The following is a 25,413-nucleotide window of genomic DNA, read 5'->3' as shown; positions in this document are numbered from 1 at the left end:
ATAAGTCACTAACCAAATGACCCAACACACTCTAGAATCTCTTAGCCTCTGTCAGGTCCTTTTCATTTCTTTCTAGCCAGGTTTTTGTTATAGGTGTGTCTATCATTTTCAGTTCACATCAATTCTAGGGGATTCAGGTTTTATACCATATCCACTACTGTAGTATCCGAGTGTCATCCTCTTCCTTATTTTGTTATTTGACTGAGATTTTAGGGCTAATACCCCAGACTTCTGCAAAACGTGCCATAGGAACTTTCTTGACCAGGCATTGCTGGGCCTTACTTTTTAATGGCACATCCAAAAGGTGGCACCTCTTGCACCTCTATCGCTCCGGGAGGAGGCTCGTGGAGTAGTGTTTCAGGGGGGAAAGTACTTTCTACTCCACCACGATCACCAACTGCAACTACAGGGTTTTTCCTTTTCTGCTCTCCCATTCAAGCACTGGCCACATTAAAATGTAGCATAAATATTTCAAAAGCCAAGAGAGGTTGGTCAGATTTGATAATAGCAATGAAGACCGATGGCTGGACAAAGCTGGTGCGTTGCGTGAGATGCATATTATCTGAGCCAGAGTAGAAAGTGTGTGTGTGCACAACAATGCTGACCAATTCACAGTACAGAGTCTGAGGAAGTTATAGAACCTGCCTTCCCTTGCAAGTGACAGGAGGCTGTGAAAAACATCCCCTTCTAGATGAACAGGGAATGTAGATACTGGGGATGCCTCCAATTCCTACCCTACAAAATGTTTCACTGACATTTTTGGGCAGTATTTCCACTCATTTTTTTATGCTGACAATCTCCGAAAAGATCTTGCTGTAACTAGCACTTTCATTTCTTGCACACAGAGAACAAGGAAGGGAATCAAGCCCTTTGTGAATTTGTCTTGCTGCGCATCAGTGTTGGCTACCAAAAGAAACATTCCAGCAGAGCAGGAGAAAATTCAGAGAGACATGTTTTGCTGTCATAGAAGGGGTTTGCAATCTCAATGAATTTATGCACTAAATTCAATTAGAACCTAGTTTTGAATCATTAGGAATAAAGCTCAGTAAGGATTATATTTTCCTAGTATTAGGAAAGATAATAAGTCTTAGAGAGAGATGTATAGTCTCTATGATAGCAAGGCCAGTAAAATTTATTTCACAAACAATTACCCTATGCAGCCGCCCTGTTTTATCAGATACACAATTATCACTTACTGTATTTAGTTTGGTGGGAGAGTGCCAAGACAAAGGAAAAATATGAGGCTGGTTAAAAAAATCAGAACAGAACTAGCATTTGTAAAACCATGATGCCATAAACAGACATAGCATAATTAATTTCCAAAGTAAATAAAAAATTTGCCGTTAAAAATCCATTTATTTGGATTAAACATTTATTACTTCGACTTTTAACCAAACAAAGTACAAAGAAATTTACAGCTGGATTGAAGAGCTGCTCCATCAAGTGCATCCATAACTTTGGGCACAGTATCCCGTGCCTCAATAGGAAGAACTAGAAATGTAATGAAAGCAGGAATGCATGTGGCTTAAATTCCAAAGCTGAATAGGCCTGTTAGCAGGATATCATTCTGAAGTGAAGAGACAAAGACTTTAATCTCCAAGTCAGTCACCTTAACCAAACTATTCAAGGGCTTTTACTGTTTCTTGATCCTCAATGTCAGAATCAGATATCTTTGCCCTGTTGGAAATAACAGAACCAGGTCAGCTGCAGTAAATAAATGGGTGATGCAGTTCCTGTACTTTAGTTTCAGGTTTTATACTGACTGCTTGAGGGCACCGCCACACATTTTGCCTCTTTATCCAATTTTGCAGAGTAAACACTTCCAATGTTCAGTTTAATTCAAAATATTTTCAGCTTCAGATATTTTGCCAAGCTCTAGACCAGTGGTTCTCAATCAGCACACAGCTGCGGTCCATGTGACGTCCTCAGGGCCCTACAGGTAGTATATACATTGTGTGGATGCAGCCCATATAACACAGAGAGTTGCATATGTGGCCCACAATGGTAAATAGGTTGAGAACCACTGATCTAGACCACAGGGTCACTTGGGGGGGAAGGGGAGGAGACACAGAGTTGTTACTTACTATGACCCTGGTCCTGCAATGACTAAACACAGAGGCTTCCCTTAACCCAGAATGCATAGTCCCAATAAGACTATTCACTGCATAAAGTGAGGCATATACATGAATCTTTGCAGGACAGGGGCCTACAGGCAGTTATTTTAACTTTCAGAACCAAATGAAAAAACAGCTATTTGTTTGGACACTAAGGATGGAATTTCAGAAGTGCCTATGCATCTTTCGAAGCACAAGTCTGTTGAAAGTCAATGGAAGATGTGCTCCTAAATAAGTTAGGCTCTTTTGAGGATCCAACCCTTGGACTCTGGGTATGCAGTTACATTTTCAAATCCTGTAGAAAACAACACCAAGTTTGTTTTGTTTTTCATGCTGATACAGAAAACAAACTTTATGGGTAACTAATACCATCAAAACTCAAGACAATTCTCTGTTTAAACAATGTTAGCATATTTCTATCGGACCCTTGTGCACTGGGATGGCAGCACTATTAGAGGCTCTTAGAATAGCATAGATAAGTGATCATCAGTACAATGTGTTTTGCAATGCCTAAGCACATGGCAGTCTGTTAAAGGCGTTCAGGAGTTTGTGTCCAACGCATGTTGGTTTAATATCTTTTTCTTGCACTTCTTTTGTATAATTATTAAGTCCCTAGAGCACCACATCTTTACATGGTGTTTTACAGAGATTTTAAAAGCACGGGGTCTCTACCCTGAAAATTTTACAATCTAGATATAACTCCAGGGTTATGAGCCTGAGTGACAGGGAGGACAGTGGAGTTCTCAGCAGTGATGAAGAAAGGAGTTCACAGGAAATGTGAGAAGTTCAGGTGTTGCCACATTTAGTTTAAGCAAGTGGGAGAGCGTCCAGAAAGAGGTGCCTGTGAGACAGGAAGAGAAGCAAGCCTAGACAGAGGGGGTCAGTGACCAACCTAGAGATGATGAGAACTGACTGCAGACTCCAATTCCAGTTCACTGTTCTGATATTTAAACCTCTCCATGCAAATGAACCTGAGAAATCCCTTCTCCCTTTGCAATCATGATTCCAGTGAGGTGTAGATGTGAAACAGCTGATGAATGGGGAAGGCTCATGAGCATAGTAGGCAGAACTTTCACAACAGCTGGACTAAGGCTATCTAGAGTCCAGCCTTAATATCTCATGCAAGAGAGAATAACTATGGGCCACACTATATTGAATTTGCTCTTTGACTTGGCTTTCCTTTGATAAGCTCTACAGATAAACACATGCACAAAATTGCTAAAGAAATAAGACCTGTCACACATATTTTGCACCAGCACAACTATATTGGTTAAGGGTGAGTGTGTTTTTTTTTTTTTTAAACTGAAATAATTATAGACCAGTACACTCTTAAATGGATGCAGTTATACCAAGAGAGGGGTGCCTTATATTGGTACAACTTAGTCCCCTTCCAGTATGGGAATAAGCTATACTGCTCTAAGCACCTTTATATTGGTACAACTACATCCACACGAGGAGGCTTGTACTGCTATAGTTAAAACAGTATAGTTAAGCAGTATAACTTATGTGTCAACAAGCTCTTATTTAAGCAAGTCTATATAAAAAAAAAAAAAAGCAGCCCATGGAGAACTATTCAAACTATTTTCCCTACAAGCTAGAAGGAAGTGAGAGACTGATTTCTATTTTTAAATACTTGGAAGGTGAAAGGCTATATAAATACAGACAGACCAGCATGGGAGCTGAGGAGGTCAGCATGGCGTCAAACAGAGCGGGAGAAAGGAGATTCACTAAAGATATCACTAAAGGTAGAAAGATTCAGGAAAGGAGTGAATTCTGCCCAAAGAAGATGAGTAGGATTTAGACATTGCATAGCTCCCTGGAAATAGGAGATATTTTCCCAACTGTCCATCTGAGCTATCACTGAAAACAGGAATCATCTCAGCCAATAAAGACTATAAATGTTGTAAAAGATATTAGTGAAATCGATATGATCATTGATCATTTCTCAGGGACAAGCATTAGGAGACTTAAATTTACAACTATTCTAATGAAATAAAGAATCAATCATAGAATCATAGGACTGGAAGAGATCTCGAGAGGTCATCTAGTCCAGTCCCCTGTACTCATGGCAGGACAAGTATTATCTAGACCATGGTATGCATCTAGACTATGATATGACTCTATAGCTTCCACTCTGGGTGACAAGTATCAGAGGGGTAGCCGTGTTAGTCTGGATCTGTAAAAAGCGACAAAGAGTCCTGTGGCACCTTATAGACTAACAGACGTACTGGAGCATAAGCTTTCGTGGGTGAATACCCACTTTGTCAGACGCATGGGTGAGTTTGCTTAAATAAATACACTCAGTAGCTTAATGTTCTCTTTGAAGGCAGAGTTAAAGCAAATGTTTTTTTGAAAGGTTTTATATGGTAATAAGCTGAATTAAACTTCAGTTTCCTCTGTGGGCCCTAATCAGCTGTCTGAGAAAAATGCTTTCATTTGAACGATCTAAAACTCATGAAAAGGGAGAAATTGCTGAATCAAGGATTGAGAGATACCAGGTCAGCTTTTCCAAAGATGAGATTTTTAAGATGGGTTTTAGAAATAAAGGACAACATTGTAGCAAATGCAGCTATTTTCTTTAACTGTTTGAGTGCTGCCTAATAAACAGGGATCAAAATGCATCTTGGAACTGGTGATGTGAGAACGTTCTACAGCTTTTCAGAGTAACATTACATTTTCTGGCATCAGGAAAGGAGAATAGGCAACTGCTATTATTTATCATTTGTACTGTGATAGCGCCTAGGATCCCATCTAGGCGCTATGCAAACTGAACAAAGAAGATTGTAAACTCCTTAGGGCAGGGACTATCAATGAGAATGCCCCCAAACCACAGAAAGAGAGCACAAATATTATATGCCATGTGAGAATGTGAAATACCCACAGTTCCTCTTAGTAGTATACACTCTATAGATACAGGACTGCCTGGAGGAAATGGCAAGAGACTCCCATCTGCAGTTTAAGAGCGCTGCACTTTGTACCTTTAGGCTGAGAGCTTTCCAGTGTTCACACACGGTGACCTCAGAATTCTCCCAATTGAATTCCTTTGGGCTTTTAGTGAAAGTGTTTTATCTACATCAGTAAGTGAGCCCTTATTTACTGATGCTGTGAAATTCCCTTGTAGAAAGGGATTCATGGGTGCAGCGTGTGTTGTACTACAAGAAGCAATGCTTTTACTGTTCACACACTCAAGGGTAGAGCTGAGCTAGCTGTGGACATGTATCAGAGAAAAAAACTGCATTTAAGATTGTATATGTTGGCCCTGTGGAGTGGATAGGGATTTGTGGATAGGGATTATTATTATTTCTCTATATACAGTGAAAACATATTAATGGACGGACAAAAAAGAAACAACCGCACAATGGTGTAAAAGGACCTGATATTTCATCTTTAATTTAGCAGCATCTTTTGTATACAAGGTCAGGTTTAAACTGCTTTTTTATCTAATTAAATGAGATTTCCTGTTACAAAGACAGATTTTTATGTTTTCCTGTTCCTGTCTGATAGTCCCCTCTAACCAAAACCTGCTGACAAAGATCCATTGTGGGAGTTTTCTAACCTTTTTCAGTTGTTGGTTTCTGAAAGTAACAGTAATGTGACCTTAAACTTAAGCTTCTGCTCACATAGTAGATTAAATCTCCCACTCCCTATCTGATATTTGCTGGCTCCCGTTTGTTTATACAGATGCTCACTCACAATGGGAAAGAAGAGTACTGACATCACTCGGGAGATTCCATTCAAGGGCCAGAGAGAAAGCTGTTCAGCAGAATGAAAATCAGATCCTCAGCAATCTCTGTCATGATGTTGGTCACAACTTTCACCAAGTTTAGGAACCACACTATTGGATCAGTTCATTAATCCAGTATTCTATCCGCAGCAGAAATTCTCTTTAGGGCATTTTACCCCTCACCTTTGCAAAAGTCTTCAAATATTCTTAAAATTCTCCAGTTTTAAGGCTAGATCTTGAACTATCTGCATGGGCACACAGCCTTCAAGGCTTCAATGTGGCTCTGCAATGATGCAGGGATGCCCCCAGGAAGATCCATTTGTAGGATCTAGCCCTTTATTTCCAGTCCCACAAACATTTGGGCACATGAGTAACTTTACTCAGGGTATCAGAGTAACAGCCATGTTAGTCTGTATCCGCAAAAAGAACAGGAGTACTTGTGGCACCTTAGAGACTAACAAATTTATTAGAGCATAAGCTTTCGTGGGCTACAGCCCACTTCTTCGGATGCATTACTCAGGGTATGTCTACACTACAGTTGCTACAGCAGCACAGCTGAGGCACTGCAGCTATGCCACCGTAGCATAGATGCCTCCTACGTCGATGAAAGGGGTTTTTCCATTGATGTAGGAAACCCACCTCTCACAGAGGTGGTAGCTAGCTCAACAGAAGAATCCTTCCATTGAACTAGCCGCATCTATCTAAGTACAGTGCTCAGGGTATAACATTTTCCAAAGCTCCGAGTGAGCTTTACAAGTCAACCTAAGTTTTAGGTGTAGATCAGGCTTCAAAAAATAGTTGCATTTAAGTCAACGTGTAAGTGTCTGCAGAATCAGGGCCTTAAGAGTTAGATTTGGAAATAATTGTATCTTCATCAACCACCACATGAAACTGTGTGATCCACTACATTGTTGATCTATCGGGAGGGCCTGAAACAAGCAAATTTTAAAATCTGCCAGAGTGTTTTGTTTTATGGCTGCCCCATTTTATTTGGACAAGAAGGAGCATATATATTCTCAAACCATCCATCCTACCCCCAAGACCCACATCCTACTGCCCATGCTCTCTGATCTCCCTCACTGCCTGGTAAAGAAATCTAAACATTTTCTTGAAAATCATGTTTTTTCTTGGATTTCACCAACTTTTTTGTACCTGGAGCAAAATATTAACATTTTTCTTGAAATTCCACACCATTGCTCTAGTTTCAGAATTCAGCTTCCATCTCCTCCTCACCTCTATTACTAAATTGCTGGAGCATAAGTAGTAAAAAGTTTTTTGAGCCAGTTGTGCTAAATGACGTGTCCTGTCTTTATATAGGTATTTAAAACAAGGCTGAAGAAGGCACTAGCAATTATGAACTAGCTGAAAGAGGACTGATTTGGTCAATGTAAAAGGGCTTTTCTCTTCACTAGCCTCTGATTCTGGGTACATGTGTAAGGCAAATCTGATTATCTTTTTTTTAAAACAGTAAAAATGATTGGAAAACATTATGGCCCAGAGAACATTTCTGTGGCAGAGGATCAACCCACAAAAATAGGGCTTTATAATGGGAACAGACTTTAATCAGGCAATATTGCTGGGACAGAGTGATAACTTTATAATAAGCATTTACATTACCTTACTTGATGTGTTTTGGTCTTTGGTTTATGCAGACAAGAAATCTGTTCTTTCTAAGAAATAAAGAAAGATATTATTTAGAATTTGTTTTCATTCATTCTAAATTTAGATTGTATAATGCAGCCTTTCAGAATCAGCAATCACAGAAATACAATATCAACAGGCAGATCAGATGCTTTTGTAAATTACTGCCATAGCTAGTCTGAGTATTCTAGCATATATAATTTATTCATATAAAACAAAGCAAAAAGCAGTAGATGAAGAGATCCTCATTAATAGTCACCTTCTGATACATACTTGTAGCAATTCAGCTCTTATATGTATGAAATATCATTTTGATCAGTCCCTTGTACCAAGCTTAGTTTTAACGGACTGAATTTGGAAACTGTCTTGTAAAACAGATATGCATTATCCTGGATTTTAATGAACTTTGTGAAAAGGAAGTACTTACTTTGAACCACTTTACAATCCTGAAATAAATGAGAGAAGAAAAAGGACCCTTTTGGCTCTTAAGACCATTTTACTCCTAAGATGGAGATTTCATCTATTAAAGTCTTTTAGGATATCTTGCTTTCCAAGTCACTGTTTCATTACATTAAATCATGACATAAGGTACATAAGGTAATGTAAATGCCTAAAATCTGCAGTTTTGCTCTTCTCTGCTAGAATGTCACTGTATTTAACAATCAGGATGCATGGCTCTTCAGCAGAAGTAGTTTTGGTCTTATACGGCCTCTGAACTCATACATCTCTACTTGGCACCTCGTCAATCGCCTCTGTAGGAAGAGAATTGTTTAGTCATACAGAAAACCCTCTTGTTCCAGTTCCTTCTGTTTCTCCTAACTATCTGGCTAATCCACACAAAAGCATTCCAAATCAATAAATCTAGTTTATGCTACTTATAAGAAAAAAGCTAAAGGGATTTCCCACCCTCAAAAAATTAGTTTATAAAAAGGATCCTAGCATGATAACATATGCCAAAACTATAGTCAGTTTTATGGTTCTCGTATAAATCTCTGGTAATAGGGTGTTATAGTGGGAAAGCCAACAGATGATGAAAAATAAAGTTAATTAAAAATAAGACTGACAGTCTGTAAAGATTCATCTAGCTAAATTAATTGAGAAATGTAACTACTTCTGTGAAATGTGGTTGTATTAAAACGGACTGAAGTGTTGCTTCTGTTACTCATCCTTGTTTAAGTTGAACACTGTATTTTATCTTTGTTTTACATTTAATTTCAGTTCTAGAGTTAGTAGCCAAACAGCTATAACAAAATGCAGCTGCCAAGATCATCTTCCTTGCCCATTGACCTGACAATATCACCCCCTTCATAAATCCCTCCCCTGGATTCTGCCTCCCAAATCCAAGATCTTTTCCAGGCCTCTTAGGCCTAGCACTTATCCATCCTTGTCTCTTTTCCTATCACCTCCCTGTGAGCAATGCGAGCCTCAACACTGTCTGCTTCTCTCACAAGCATCTCCATACCTTCTTCCCTACTGTCCCTAATGCACAAAACATCCCTCCTGAGCAAAGGCACATTTAAATCCGTCCTGAAGACCCTCTTCTACCATGATGCCTCAAAAAAACAGGAACCTGGGCAGAAAAAATATAGTCTTACAAAAATTAACCCCAGCCCCAAGATCTGGCCAATTAACCCCTTGACCACTTATATAAGCTGTACCAATTTCCTTTTCCTCACTGTCTTTTGGATTATAAGGGGAAGTGGACATATTTTACTTCCTTTCCCCAAAGTTCGTTAACATTCGTACTGAAGTGCATCTGTTTTCCAAGACTATTCTCAGACTAGATAACCTCTAATTATATCAGTATCCCCTCACCAGAGTATGTTGTTTCCTGGTACATGTTGTATTGTAAGAAGTTCCAAAGAAGGACTGCTCTTGAGATAGACATGTTAAAGATGAATATGAAAAATAAGCAGCCTTACTGTGATCCTCTCTTCTCTTTGTTTCCACAGTAAAGCAAGTATTTCATCCCTCCTCTTGGCCTGAGAGAAAACACATTTACCATTTTAAGTCCAGAGAAATTAATTTATACCCATCTACATCTTACAGCTTCACAATAAACATTTGATTTCTTAATGGAGCAGAAAGCTAGAATAAATATGTAACAAGTACATTAGGAGATACTTTGTCAATTAAGCAGTTATTTCACAGTATTTTTCCATGATCCAGAAAGTCTGATCTTAAAATACTGAGTTTTCTGTTCCTAGAATGATGTAGGGATATCTGAAGAAGGCCATCTGTGTCTTGATCCAGGATGAACCACTCCAAGTGGTGAAGTAAACACATTTACAAACAAAAGTTAGCAAACAATACTCCCCGTGTCTCTTCAAGACAGCAAAATAAGGATTATTTCGGTCTCCCATCCAAAATAACCCATATCAAACTTGTTTAGCTTGAAAGATGTGAAAAGATCACATCCAAGGCAGAAGACATCTTTTATTGTCACAATACTTCTTTGGTGCAAGCAATTCTCTCCCACTCCATGGAAGTGTTTTAAAAAGTCAAAGGGTGAAATCCTGGCTCCACTGATGTCAAGGTAAGTCTCCCAGTGACTTCCATGGGCCCATGATTTCATCCAGAATAGTGAAACATGCAATATTTTTTGCTTATTTTTCATTAACAGTCTTGGTTCTTCAGAACTGTAAAAAGATAAGTTCATGTCCCAGAACTTGTTAAAACCATTCTTTCTCTAAAATACCAGCTGCAGAAGTAGAACGATTTCATGATGAACAGTGCAACAATTTCTACTCAGACCAGTTTAATACTTGGGTTTCCAGGCACCCACATAAATCAAAATACTTCTAACATGCAGTAATCAAATGCTATTGGACTTTTGCTTGCTGGAAATGAAGAACAGACCTTCAAACTACAGAGGTGGTGGGGGGAGGGGGGGGAAAGAGAGAGAAGAGTAGGAATTGTTTAAGCTGGGTAAAAGGCATCTTAAACACTGCTGAAACATTCCTAGCAATTTGTTATGAAACAGACATTCCAATAAGTATTCTGGGAAATCTCCACCACCAATGCCAGAGAAGAACAAATTACAGAATGTGACTAACACCGAAGAGTTCTCACTTCATATCTCCTTTTGGGTTAAAACCTAACGTGTACAAAACTAAGGAAGTAAAATCTGATTTGAAAACCTCTTTATTCAGTGCCCACGTCATTCCCCGTTTCTTTCAATACCAGAGCTGAGACTCACAGGGAATTGTAAGTATCTGAATATTAAACAGACCAACATTTCCTGTACTGTGTCTAATCACTAGTAAAAGCACAATGAATCAGAAATCTCTGTTACCCAAGCAGCTAATGCGAGACAGAGCAAGGGATTTTTCAGGAAAAAAAACGAAGTAGAAGATCTAGCTATTGGAGCAGGGTAAGGAGAAAGAGGAATAAGCAGCACTGGAAATGTTTAACCAGCAAAACCAAGATGCTCAATATTGATTTAGGGTTTAAACACAAGAATATGTTAGCACCTATCACAGGGAAGTAAAAGGAGACAAGGGATTCCTGCCAAGAGAGGGAAGAGGATGCTCAACATTCCTTAAAGAATCATTTAGGGTACATCTTCACTGCAAAGGTAACCCAGGGGCCGATCACCCTTAGTTAGCCTAGCCCAGGCATGAGCAGCCACACTGCAAAGCCCTACCCAAGTTACTGGTGCTGTGCTCCCCTGTGCCTATCACTATGACTTCTGGGGGGGCGTATCTATGGCTCTTTTGCTGCAGTGAGCCGAGCCACTCGGATTTTTCCCAGTTAGGTGTGGTAGAACTTGTCTGTCCTTCTGGGCACACGGGGGAAATTGTGGGAAAGCACTGAAGGACTATCAGCACAAGAATGCTTTAATCTGCGTTCCCACTGCCAAGTCGGTGGGTTACCAGCCCAAGTGAGAGTAGCATCTGGGTTTTAACCCACAGCCCCACTCGGGCCAACTAGCTTGGGTTTAAAAGCACCTCTAAACTTGGGCAAAAGGGTTGTTTTCTGTGGCCAGTAGGGGTTAGGGAGCAACACCCAAGTAAAAGCCAGGGGTAACTGCAATGAAAAACAGAGCAATAGCCTCTGCCAGTATATTAATACCCAGCTACCGAAAGAAAACTCCTGAAGCCAGCTCGGATTCTTTTGTCTGACCACAATTTCCTCTGCAGAATTTGAGCTTTCTGCTTATGTAATTTTCAGCCCTTAAAAAGAGTCACTTGTTCAACAAACCACTTCAAATTTTAACCAACTTTAAACCTAGCCCAAAATGTTACCATTGATTTATACAACAGTTCTTTTTAAAAATACAGCAGGTAGGAAGAGATCCAAGACTAGAACTAGTCCATTTTGGGGTATGGATGCCCCCAATATAACACCTAGACATTATTCTGGAGTCTGAACTTACATTTTACTATTTATTTTCCTTTACTAGAAAGGAAAGCAAAATATGTGAGGCTGTAAAAAAGAGGGACAAATCTATACCTCAGTATACAAAAAAGGGATTGTATTGATATACATCAGCCAGGGAAGGTGAAAGAAAACCCCAGCTGCTAGTTGAGTTCAATTCGCTTTCTCCAGGGGTGGCTTTATGAACACACAGAATATTAAAAACAAGAGTAAGCCAACTCTGTTGAAGTCTGGCAGTCAAACCTGAACATGCTGGGACAAGGCACAACGGCCCAGTGTGTACAGGTTACACAGAGAGCTCAGTTCTGAGCTATCACATGGAAGATGGGGGGGGGGGGGGGGAGGGAGAGAGAGAGATAAAAGAAAAGAAGGTGAGTGGTGGCTGCCCCAGCCTTTACAGAAAACTGGGGAAAGGGCAAACCCTTTCCCCCAGGTTGCTGCAGCTTCTCCTTTGCTTTAGTAACCCAGATGATCCACGTGATAACTAGGGAACCTTGGCTCTCCTTGTAATCCCATTATGTGCTGGGCCTCTGTACCTTGTCACAACCAGGCCTAGGTTTGACTACCAAACCAATCAATAATGCCACCTGGAAGGAGGGCAGCATCCCGACACTTCATTAACTCCACCTTGTGAAAGTCTCTTCCAGTCCCTCAAGTGACCTTCAATGTGTTAACTAGCCATGCTGCTCTGTACTCTAGGTGAATAAATTACTGATGTGATCTACAGCACTATCAAAGTATGCAATGGTAATGTGCAGACTTTCAGCACTAACTCAGAGATGAGGTGGAAGACAGCAGTCTGAGACCAATATTGAAGGAGAGGAAGTGACCAGACTAAAAAGCATTGCATATCAATATGTCTGAATATATTCAGACAGGCTAGGTTGCCTGATGTTAGACACACTTAGATTGACTCCCTTGGACCTGCAGTGCTTGTAATTTCTTAGGTAATTGGGTAATAATCTACAAACACTGTAGGAATAAATGAATTACATACTAGTCCAGTGCAAGGAATGTATTTTGGAAAAAAAAAAAAAAAAGATACCAGCTATGTTTCTGTACACATTACTCCAGTTTCATTAAAATTAACTGGCTAATTAAAACAACCTTTCTCAATGAATGCATTTCACTGTGAGTTTGTGAAATTACAGTGTAATAGTTATATCTTGACTTGATGCTTTTTTGAAAATTCTTAATTTTTCCTAAGTAAGGTATAATGTATCTTCTCAGATCTGCATAGCAGATCTCACCTTCCATATTTTATTCTTCCAATGGGACGCCTCCCCACACAGAAAGAACATTACATCCAACTCAAGAGCTACCAGGTGGATTTAAAAGAAAATTTTACCTCTGTCTAATAATTTAAATGGTAGTCTTATTCTGTTCAATGCATTAACTATCATATCCCTGGATTTACTGGAGGCTTGTACTCCGTCTTGCAGTTGTATAATTTGCTCATTAACATTTCTCAACTGCACCTACAACTGTAGGATGTGCAAAGCTGCACAACCTTGATTTAATCTAGTTGCAGAATTTTTAGAAAATCAACTGAATATTCACTGAAAAGGACTACTGCCCTGTTAATCCAGTTTCCAAAAGGTAAGCCTAACGCATGCTAATAGATTAAATGCATTACAGAGTTATTAACTGGAAAGAGGAGGATTGCTGAGTTGCAAGAAAGAGCTGCAGACCTCAGCACCTTTACACACCTACTGCTGATTGCTTAAATCTGGCCTGCTTCCCAGACCTAACATATAAGCTTTTCCAAAAAACCCACCCCAAACATTTTACTAAAATAAGGAAAATATACTGTAATTACAGAGTAAGGCTAGCAACCTTATCATAATATTGAATGTTATTTGCTTTTGAGCTAGATTCTGATTAATTGGATCCATAGTGAACATATGCAGTAGTAATTTACCATCTGTATTGTTGGTAAATGCAAACAAAAGTTTACTTCTATTGAATACTTCAGTATCTAGAAATATGCTAACTGTGTATGTGTGAGAGACAGAGAGAAGCGTGACAGGTGTCTGGATACTTTTCAAGTACAGTAGGTGAGCTAACAAGACTGAATTGTGTAAATCCTAGGGTCTTCCTAAATTCAGAAAAGGTTATTTGAACTGATTAAAAAAAACTGAAAATTTTAAGCATCATAATTATTTGTATTCCATTTAGGACCTAAAGGGCCTGAATGCAAACAGGGCCCCATTGTGCTGGGTGCTGTACAAACACACAATAAAAAAAACAGTCCATGCTCCAAGGAGCTCACAATCAGCCAAACAAGCTTTTTTCTAAAATGTATGATCTTTTAAACAACAATAAATTCTATTATTGAACAGTCTCATGGATTAAGTGTTTTTTTAAATTAAAAAAAAAAAAAGCTACAAAACTTATATCCAATTCTTCAAAACGTTACTTTTGTCATTTAAAACAACCACCAAATAGACTTTGTTTGTCATGAGATTAGTCCAGAATACGACATAAAAAATTGAAATGCACATTAGCTTCTTTCCTTTATTAAGGAGTTTTAACCATACACATGTACGTCCACACATGAACAGCACACAGCATGTCTCAAAACCTCCTACCTGATTAGGGACAATACAATCAAAGGAGCCATTATGGTCTGAGAGTCAAAATTCATCCAACAAAGAGGTTTGAGCTGTGCAAATGTTTCCTGGCAATTCCAAAGTGTGTGTGTGTGTGTGTGTGGGGGGGGGGGGGGGGGGGGGAGGGGAAAATCAGATCCATCCAAAAATGAATATTTCTGAAATTGTTAGCAAACTTAAGAGTCAAAAACCTTGGTTTTGGATTGAATGAAACATTTGGTTTAGATTTTGACCTTATTTTTAAGTTTTCCATTTTTAAAATTAAATGGAAGGAAATTTCAAAACAAGAAGTTGTTTGGAAGAATAGAACAAAATCAAGACAGATGTGACTTTTTTCTAATTTTTTTTTTTTTTAAAGCTGAAAAACAAACAAGCCATCTGGCAAATTCAACACAAATTCGCAAAAATGTTTCAGATAACCTGAATCTGCACTTTTTTTTTTTGGGGGGCCAATAAAAGTTTTGGTTCAAAAATTTCAATAGTGAATGCAGTCTGTAGATGCACATTGCATGAGAAACCATTACAGTCTTTCATATTTATTCTTGCAGTTCTGAGGGAGTGATTAATGGCCCCAACCCTGCAAACAAATATGTGAGTAACTTTGGTCAAATGAACAAAATTTTCTTAAAAAAAATACAAGCAGAATGTTAAAGCAAACTTATAACAGTTTTCATAAATTATATTAATAAATTTATAAATGCACTCCAACTTTGCAATTTATGCTTTTTTCTTAAGTCAACGTCAGCCACAAGGATTTAAATGTTTGATGTTAATATTACAAAAAACTCAGTAAGTCCTTATTGAAATTATGGTTTTGCTGTAGCAAGATAATTAGCTCCTTTTTCAATCAGATAAACAGCAACTCACACTTTCTGCTGTTTAGAGTTCCTTCATTATTTTCAATTTTATGTTTTTAATAAAAGTACTAGCTGTCCTCCAGATTTAAAATGCAATTTCATTATCCCAATTCCTTCGTTAAAGGGATAACCTGATAAAAAGCCTTCAAAAGAGGCAATACTAAAAAGCAGATTTGTTTTATGGCTCCAAATGGACCTCAAACCATATCTATCTAATGTAACTGTGCAACACTATGTCCCAACATATACAGGAAGAGAAATTGCTCTTCAGGATGCCATGGGGTTTCTTTCATAAAATCATAGGACTGGAAGGGACCTTGAGAGGTCTTCTAGTCCAGTCCCCTGCACTCAATGCAGGACCATTATCTAGACTATTCCTGACATGTGTCTGTCCAACTTGCTCTTAAAAATCTCCAATGACAGATTCCATAACCTCCTTAGGCAACTTATTCCAATGCTTAACTAACCTGACAGGAAGTTTTTCCTAATGTCAACCTAAACCACCCTTGATGCAATTTAAGCCCATTGCCTCTTGTCCTATCCTTAGAGGTTAATGAGAACAATTTTTTCCTCCCTCCTCCTTCTAACAACCCTTTCTGTACTTGAAAACTGTTATCACGTACCCCCTCAGTCTTCTCTTCTCCAGACTAAACAAACCCAATTTTTTTAATCTTCTCTCATAGCTCATGTTTTCTAGACCTTTAATCATTTTTTGTTGCTCTTCTCTGGACTTTCTCCAGTTGGCCCACATCTTTCCTGAAATGTGGCACCCAGAACTGGACACAATACTCTAGTTGAGGCCTAATCAGCGCAGAGTAGAGCAGAAGAGTTACTTCTAGTGTCTTGCTTACAACACTCCTGCTAATATATCCAAGAACTAGGTTTGCGCCACTGCTGCTGCTGCTTCTTCTTCCTCCTCTTCCTCTTCTTCAGTTTTACACTGTTGACTCATTTAGCTTGTGATCCACTATGACCCCCCCCACCAATCCTTTTCCGCAGTACTCCATCCTCATGCACACATGAAATTAGTTTGGTTGGGATGAACACAATTGCTTCACCTATCTTTCACCTCAAGCTTTTATCAGAGCAGAGGTGATAAGTCCTACATTGTCACTAAAAGTGTCTTTGTGTTTTCCCTCTGGTCTAGAAGTTAACTGTAGGCTGATGTGATGCTAGCTAGTAACTGGAGTGCTACGACCACTGCCTGGGGATTTAACACAGACCCCCACTGGCCCTAGTGATGAGCGTGCCTTACTTAGCCTATCGGAACTAACTGAAGAACAACCATTTTGGGAAATCATCAGAACATTCCACTGCAGTTTATTACCCAAGTTGCTTAAAGCTGTTTCTCCAACAAGAGTCTTCTTGTAGATACAAGACACTAAGGGCAAGGCTACACTGTACTGCAGGTCAGACTTAGGGGGAGCAAACAGCAGTGCACACCAAAGCACTGTGCTGTAACTCCCTCGTGTGGATGCTGAAGGCACAGACTTAAAGGTCCTGAGTTTGCACTAACATAGTCCTGCCATTAGTGCGAACTTGGGACTTTTATATTCACACCTGCAGCATCCACATGAGGGAGTTGCAGCACAGCACACTGGTGTGCATTGCTATTTACACACACCCAGTGTGAACTGCAGGACAGCGTAGACATGCCTTAAGGCTCTGAACATGCAAACACCTCTGCACTTGCTCTACTTTAAGACCACTGCCTATGACACTGACCAATATTGTCTCATGGTTTCCTTGAACTCTCCCATCTGTTTGACTGTAGCCACCCATTTTCTCATCTTATACTCAGATTAGAGAGACAAGGTGGGTGAGGACCAGCTTGGCAGCTTCTGTTGACTAAAGAGACAAGCTTTTGAGCTACACAGAGCTCTTCTTCAGGTTGGGGAAAGGTACTCAGAGGCTCTCAGCTTATTTGGCTCATAATTGTTTTCAGATTTGTAAATTGGCCCTATTAAAGCAGTGAGTGTGTGTGTGTAGATATATAAAAATAAATAACCAGCCTAGACTTTATTCTGCTTGCACATTATGTATTATGAACAATCATGTATTTCAACACGTGTGTGTATATATATATATATATATATATATATATATATATACACACACACACACACACACACACACATATAATTTTTTAAAAATTTGTAATAGGCACACCCCAGAATCTTTTATTCAGTAGATCTTACCTTCTGAAGATATTTTTCTTTTTCTTCAGCTTTCTGAGCTTTGTGAGCCTCCAAGATTATCTGTTCACTCTCTAAATAAAATAAACGAGTCAAAGGCTACATAGAAAATTAGTGCTAGACAAGCTTTTGAATAATGATTCAAAATAGCTAGCACTAAGACCTATACAAATAGCACATGATACGGAAATCTGAGACTTGACTTGTTCTCCGTCATGGTTACAGCATCATTATGGAAATGCAGTATGACCAGTAACAATAGAAATGACAGGCATCATTGCAGAACTGTGAACTAATTCACAGGCCTGGTTAAGTTTCCTTTGGTTTCACATTTTGGAAACTGAAATGGAGCAGGCCCCTATTCAGACAGCTACTTAAGCATGTGCCTAACCTGAAATCAATGGGAGTACTCAACTACCCAGTTGAAATGGGGCTTATGGCCACCATCCTGAAACAAGCATAGGCTTACCTCTAAGCACACAAGTAGCCCCATTGCTTTCCCCACAATTACTCATAAAATTGTGAAAGTGTTCACAGGACCAGGCTATAATGTCTGACTACCAGGCTCTTTGTAAGACTTCTGGGATAGATATCTGACCCCCATTACCTGAGTACCTCATGGTCCTTAACATAGTATCCTCACAACACCCTTGGAGGTAGGGCAGTGTTATTATCCCCAGGTTACAGATGGGAAACTAAGGCACAGTGAGATAAAGGGACTTGCCCAAGGTCACACAAGATGTCTGTGGCAAAGTAGGAAACTGAACCCAGGTCTCTGAAGTCCTAGGATAGCACTCTAACCACAGGACCATCTTACTCTTGCCATTAATTGTGGGAGAGGGCAGTGTCCTGTGACTCAGCCCTTATAAAGACACTTCCTGGCTAAATTCCCACCCCCACAAAAACCCCAAAAGCCACACACACACACAACCCCACCCCCCAAGGTGTCAAGGGTTTAGCAACACGAGAGCACTTGTTATTTTATACTCACTGTTATTGCCTGGTGGAATCTGGAAAGCAATATTTCTCTCTAAAAAACCAAAAACCACATAAAGAAGAAATAAAATATCACTTTAGCCTTGTTGACACACAGCATGACAAGGTTTAAGTACGGGGTGATGTTAAACAAGTTTAGTTAAAGCAGTGGAAAAGGCCATGCAGACACTGATTTCAGTTCAGTTTAGCTCAAGGCAATCAGGAACATGTTTATCTAAACCAAAATACACCCATCTTAAACCAAAACACAAATGTCCACACTGGAGTTTCCACCTGTCCATAAGCAACTTTTCAAAAACACCCCAAAACATGACTTAGTGTTTCAAACTTCTCCAGTAACAGAAGCAGGGTCCCGATCCTGCCAACCCCTACACCCATGCTTAACCTTAATCGTGCAAGTATTGACTTGAATGGGGCTGCTCATCTGTATACAATTAAACACTAGTTTAAACCTTGGCTGAGCCCAGCACCTCGATTCTCCAGTGACTGTGAAGCAAAAGCGTATCTCACACACCCCATACATGCAGGCTGAGAGAGGGGATTTGGGTTCTTGGGGTACACCTGCAAAGGAGGGTTTTTTAATAGGGTCATCCCACTGATAAAGGTAGGTCACGTGGGGGGTGGGAGGGCATAACTAAATTACAGCTGGCTTTTGGAGCAGAGGCTGGGGGCTCTCAAGGCAGCCCTGGGGAGACAGGAAATAAACAGTCATAACCTGGAGTCACCCCCCACTACTGGGGAGGAATGGGGGTCACCCCTACATGATAGGGGGCAAGGGGAAAGACATGAGGATCACTCACACACACACCAATTCTGGGGGGAGAAGAGGGGAATGCAGGGGAGTGGTGTCTTCCCCCCAGTGCTGGAGGGAGAAAGGAGGAATGCGGGGGAGTGGTGTCTTCCCCCCAGTGCTGGAGGGAGAAAGGAGGAATGCGGGGGAGTGGTGTCTCCCCCCCAGTGCTGGAGGGAGAAAGGGGGAATGCGGGGGGGATGTCTCTCCCCCCCCCAGCGCTGGGAGGAGAAGGGGGGAATACGGGGGGATGTCTCCCCCGCCAGTGCTGGGAGGAGAAGGGTGGAGTGCTGTGGGGGTGTCTCCCCCCGAGTGCTGGGAGAAGAAGGGGGAAGTGTGAGGGGGATGTCTCCCCCCCCCCAGTGCGGGAGGGAGACATGAGGATCACTCACACACACACCAATTCTGGGGGGAGAAGAGGGGAATGCAGGGGAGTGGTGTCTTCCCCCCAGTGCTGGAGGGAGAAAGGAGGAATGCGGGGGAGTGGTGTCTTCCCCCCAGTGCTGGAGGGAGAAAGGAGGAATGCGGGGGAGTGGTGTCTCCCCCCCAGTGCTGGAGGGAGAAAGGGGGAATGCGGGGGGGATGTCTCTCCCCCCCCCAGCGCTGGGAGGAGAAGGGGGGAATACGGGGGGATGTCTCCCCCGCCAGTGCTGGGAGGAGAAGGGTGGAGTGCTGTGGGGGTGTCTCCCCCCCAGTGCTGGGAGGAGAAGGGGGAAGTGCGAGGGGGATGTCTCCCCCCCCCAGTGCTAGGGGGAGAAGGGGGAGTGCGGTGGGGGGTGTCTCCCCCCCCCCCAGTGCTGGGAGGAGAAGGGGGAGTGCAGGGGGGGGTGTCTCCACCCCCAGTGTTGGGAGGAGAAGGGGGAGTGCGGTGGGGGTGTCTCCCCCACAGTGCTAGGGGGAGAAGGGGGGGGTGTCTCCACCCCCAGCGCTAGGAGGAGAAGGGGGGGTGCGGGGTGTGTGTGTCTCCCCCCCAGTGCTGGGAGAAGAAGGGGGGGTGCGGGGGGGTGTCTCCCTCCCAGTGCTAGGGGGAGAAGGGGGAGTGCGGTGGGGGGTGTCTCCCCCCCAGGTCTGGGGGGAGAAGGGGGAAGGCGGGGGGGGTCTCTCACGGGTCTCTCGAGGCCGCGGCCCCGCGGGGCCCAGGCGGGACTCCAACGGGGGCTGCAGGGTCACCGAGTTCCAGAAGGCTTTGGCAAAAGCCACATCGCGCTCGGCGGAGCCGGCGAAGACCAACAGTCCGGCCGGCGTGAGGGAGGCCGCAGAGCCCCGCGCCGTCTCCATGGATCCCGAGAGCCGCCGCCGCGGCCTGGCCCGAGGGGGTGGGGTCGGCGTTTGCGCGCTCGGCCCAGCCCCCCCGGGGAACTCCGCTTACAGCCCGGCCGTGCGGGGATGAAGCAGGCTGGGTCGCTGCCCCCACCCCACAGTTACTTGCCCAGCCCAAGGCAAACATCCATGGACCGTTTAACGAGTTTCCAGGCAGCGTGTGCACTGATCCTTCTCGTTGCCAGGTAACTAGCCCCCGCCTGCTCCTGCACCTCCCCTTTTGGAAATTAAATGCCCCTGGGGGCTTTGGAATGACCCCTGCCCTGGCAAGACGTTAAATTTAATTTTATTGTGGTGGCTATTGCCAAGCAATTCAGCCCCATTCACCTCTTGGACCAGAACACGTGCAAGGCTTAGGACTAACTCGGGAAAGCTGGGTGAGCCAGGCTAGGCCCGCAGCCCTGAATGTTCGGGTCCAGGCGGCTGAGGGGCAGGAATTCGGGCAGCGCAGTTTCCTACATTAGTTTACATTAAAGTGGTGATGTAAGAGACATTCCTAATCTAAAAACATGGGGCCCGTGTTACCCTGCACCTCGTGTTCTCATTTGCACCGACGCACCATGAGAGCAAAAGGCTTCCAAGGTAGCCAGGCAGCATTTCGCACCCACCTGTCCCTGCTGCACGTGGGTACCCTATAGGCAGGCCACTGCTGAATTGGGGCCTGGTTTTCATCTAGTTTTTAAATAATTGATTTTTATGGGCTAGGCCTAGTGCATCTGTGCATTAATCCAGCACCAGCAAAAAGCAGCACAGATTTGCCCACCTCCCCCAGTGCAGTACTTGACCCAGAACCCTGTTTATTCTTCTAGGGAGTGCTGCCCTGGGTTTTGTAGCCAGTTGGTGATATTATTGCACCCCATAGCATATCTGGCACGGACAGTATCCATCAGAGGGCACTGCTGATCTGGACACATTATGGGAGTGCAGGTGTTTGTCACACATAATGTGGCCCAGTTAGAATATTGCTGCTGGAATTAAAACTTGAGACCTCACAAGTAGGGCACCATAGCACCATCAGCCGGTAGCTTTCAGTTACTACCAACCCAGGAGCCAGATTTAACCAGCAAACTCCCCTGAGGTAATCTATACCATGAGACGATGAGACAACTAGTTCCCCACCAATCTAGCACTCACTCTTACTGCACAGTAGAATTGTATTGTGTTTTGTGGTTACACAGAATTCTAGTTTTCAGATGAAGTGTGATGTTTTTCTGAAGTGGCAATAGAGCCAAGCACAGTCTCTTTGGAGTCAACAGGAGTTTTGCTGCAGTAAGGACCGGAGGATGTAGCCCAGAGTGTTCTATGCAGGAATAGCACCATTGCTGTATAGTGGAGGACAGGTTTTGTTGCGATTGAAATGTTTAGCATGATACATTTGTTCTGCTTGCCACAATTCTCCCTCCCCTCCCAGTGCCTCCTTGCAGGTGGGCACAACAATGTCAGGGTAACTGCCTCAGCTTCCCCTCTCAGGCTCGTTAAAGATTCCACCAGATGGTCTCTTGTGTCCAGTATTACCCCTTCCCATAGCTTGTTTATTATTCCGCATAACACACATAGTCCTTGGAAGCCCCAAACACAGTCAGTTTATCCCACACAGAATGCATGTAGTCCATAAGAGTGCCAAACCACAGTCCAACAGCACACCTCATATCCCAGCTCTGGCATGTTCTGCCACACCCAGGCTTTCTTTTGGTCCCCATCTGTCCTATTGTCAGAAAATACACCCCAGACAAAGTCCTTCTGCAGCTTCTTCCTGACTTTCAAGCCTTTGCCCGGAAAGGCCATCAGGATAGTCCCCCTGCTGGTCTCCTAGGGTATAGCTACCCTGCAATAAAAGACCCCGTCTGGCCCAGGTCAGCTGAGTCAGGCTCAAGCTGTGGGGTTATAAAATTGCAGTGTAGATGCTCACGCTGCAGCCTCAGTTTTGGAACTCCCCACTTGTGGGATCTCAGAAACTGAGCTCCAGCCCTGAGCCCAAACTCGACACTGCAATTTTATAACCCTGGAGCCCAAACCATGAACCCTGAGTCAGCGACCTAGGCCAGCTATGGGTTTTGTATTGCAGTGTTGACATATCCCCTACCCCTTGTCAGCCTCCCTGGTCTGGCTCTCCTTTTCCGTTCTGCACAAACACAGGCCCTGGGGCTGCTTCTCTAGAGCATGGCCCTTGTTCTAGGACTCATACCCCTCCTGTAGCTGTCCTTCCCCAACCAACCTCCCATCTTCTTCCAGGGACGTTCCCCTTTCTCACAGCAGACTTCCACTCATTTATTAGCTCAAAAGCTAATAAATGATTGACTCTCAATCGAGTCAATATGAGATGCACCGGTGCTGGAACAGAGGTACTGGACCCACTTCATTTAAAGGAGCTAGCCACACTGTGACTGCCATTTATTTCTTTCCTTTTTAAATTTGATTTATATCAGCCTTCTAACAACTTCATCATACCATTCTGTATTTGATAGTTACAGTTTCTTACAACTTGTGGCTTATTAACGATACACAAGATAAAGAGAGGAACAAAAATATAGGGATATGTAATACCCTCCATCACAAAAGACTAAGGGAAAAATATAAGAATTTATTTCTCTTTTCCTGCAGTTTCTTTGGTGCTTCTGTCGTCGTCTTCATTTTGTCCTTTGAGTTGCTAGAAAGAGAGAGAAAGAGAGAGAGGTGACGCGGGCTCAGTGGACACCACGATTCCAAAGTCAATTCAGATTAAACGGACATGGTCCTCGCCCCTCCTTGAAATTACCCCAATTCCTAGGTTTCGGCACCAATCCGTAGCCGAAGGCAGGAGAGCTTGCAGCAGGGCCAGCTGGATGCAGAGTACGCCGGGCTTTGACTTGGCTGAGAGCGTGAGGAGGCCACGGGCACAGGGCAGCTACAAGGGCAAACCCTAAACTCTCTCAAGAGGCTGGTTTCTATAACTAGCTTTCAAAGGGGAGTGTAATCTTGGGAAAGTGAGGGAAAGACCTACACCCTAGTTAGAGGGAGCTCACTTTGGACTTTGGTGATTTCTTGGCTTTTTTGAAGAAAGGGTTGAATTTTTCACGGCCTCCACCATCCCCTTACAGCCGCCCCTTCGCCACACCAGGTTACATGTGACCCGGACAGGAAACCCATGGGACACAAATGAAATTTCACTTCAGAACCCAGAAAAGCCAAGTAGAAATCATTCTAGTGCAATTTACCGTGACTAACAGAAGTAGAACCTCAACCCTTCTTAAAGGGGGGTCAGTCAGCCACAGGCACAAAGAGGTGCTCCTAGTTTAAGAACGAGAGGGATAAGACCTTACACCCTGGTTACAGGGCAGTCCTTTTGCCTGGCGTGTCAAAGTGACCTGTGGCGCCATAAGCATGGCGAAGGAGACCCAAACCCTCCTTACAGGGTGGTCCTTAAGCCAGGGACATTTCAATGGGCCATTGCCAAGAGCGTGGAAAAGGAGAGACCTCCATTCCCTCAGTAGAGGGTGGTCTCTTTGCCCAGCAAGTGCCAGCGGCCCAAGACAAGCTAGAAAGGGGAGACCCGCACCCTTCTGACAGGGAGAGGTCAATGGCACAGGGCATTGCAAAGGCTGGGTCCTAAATAATAGAAAGCCAGAGTGACCTCGACCCTTCCTACAGGGGGGTCACTCAGCCACAGGCACAAAAAGGCTCTCCTCGTTCAAGAATGAGAGGGATAAGACCTTACACCCTGGTTACAGGGCAGTCCTTTTGCCTGGCGTGTCAAAGTGACCTGTGGCGCCATAAGCATGGCGAAGGAGACCCAAACCCTCCTTACAGGGTGGTCCTTAAGCCAGGGGCATCACAGAGGGCCGTAGCCAAGAGGGCGGAAAAGGAGAGACCTCCATTCCCTCGGTAGAGGGGGCTCTCTTTGCCCAGCCAGTAACTTTGGCATTAAGAGGGCCAATGCCGAGAGGAGAAAAGGGAAACAGACCTGATCCCTGAGTATAGGGCGGTCACCCTTTCTTTAGAAAAGTAGTCCTCCTTTAAAGAAGGGGGGGAAAGTCCACAATGGGAAAAGATCTGGAAATGAACAGGTAAGGGGGAATCCCGCTGAGTCTCCCATTACCATTAAATCCTCTATCCCTCGGCAACACCCTTCCCGACTTACCTTCCTACCCCACCAAGAAAATTTCAACTTTGTGCCCCCTGACCGTGCCCAAAAAAGACACCCCTTACTTGTGACACAGTCCTGTTAGTAGGGTTAGGTGCACCCACGTGCAAGCTCTGAATACCATGCCACGTACCTACCCCAGCTGAGCATCAGCACATTTCCGAAAGGACAGCCACATCAATCACTTCAAACACAGCCCTAGGAATAGCCTGGGTCTATCACCCAAGAAACAAAAGGCCTGGAAATCGGACACAACGTACACAGCTCTCCGAATCTATACCACTAACAATGATACGTGCAGCAATGTCTTTCTTGTGCCGAGTCAAAGAAGGGCTCAAAGCTGAGGTTGATTGGGCAGTGTAAATTGGGCAGGGCAAGAGGAAATGAGGAAGGATTGCATGGAAGTGAGGCTCTGAAAGGAGCCCCCTTCCTCACCTGTTCAGTTCCAGACTTTGTGACATACGGAATTTGGGACGATTTCTTGGCTCTCTGGGAAAGAAGGGTCGAATTTTTCACGGCCTCCACCATCCCCTTACAGCCGCCCCTTCGCCACACCAGGTTACATATGACCCGGAGCGGAACTACACGGGTCACAAATAAGATTTCACGTCAAAGCCCAAAAAAGCCAAATAGAAATCACTCTAGGGGAATTTCCTGCGACTAA

General features: G+C 43.1%; 1 protein-coding gene across 1 annotated transcript; it reads right to left on the bottom strand.

The window, feature by feature from the left end:
- Positions 1 to 1,619: 1,619 nt before the first annotated feature.
- On the bottom strand, positions 1,620 to 20,587 carry HOATZ (HOATZ cilia and flagella associated protein). Its single transcript, XM_065416914.1, has 6 exons — positions 20,416 to 20,587; positions 18,515 to 18,553; positions 17,527 to 17,597; positions 9,402 to 9,461; positions 7,456 to 7,508; positions 1,620 to 1,677 (listed from the first exon to the last, which is right to left on the bottom strand). The coding sequence occupies exons 1-6, from the start codon at positions 20,585 to 20,587 to the stop codon at positions 1,620 to 1,622; spliced, it is 453 nt and encodes a 150-aa protein (XP_065272986.1).
- Between the last annotated feature and the right edge of the window lie 4,826 nt (positions 20,588 to 25,413).

This window comes from Emys orbicularis, chromosome 15, assembly GCF_028017835.1.
Source record: "Emys orbicularis isolate rEmyOrb1 chromosome 15, rEmyOrb1.hap1, whole genome shotgun sequence".
NCBI lineage: Eukaryota > Metazoa > Chordata > Testudines > Emydidae > Emys > Emys orbicularis.
The sequence above is the reverse complement of the archived record's forward strand: the minus strand, read 5'-3'. Positions and strand labels throughout refer to the sequence as shown.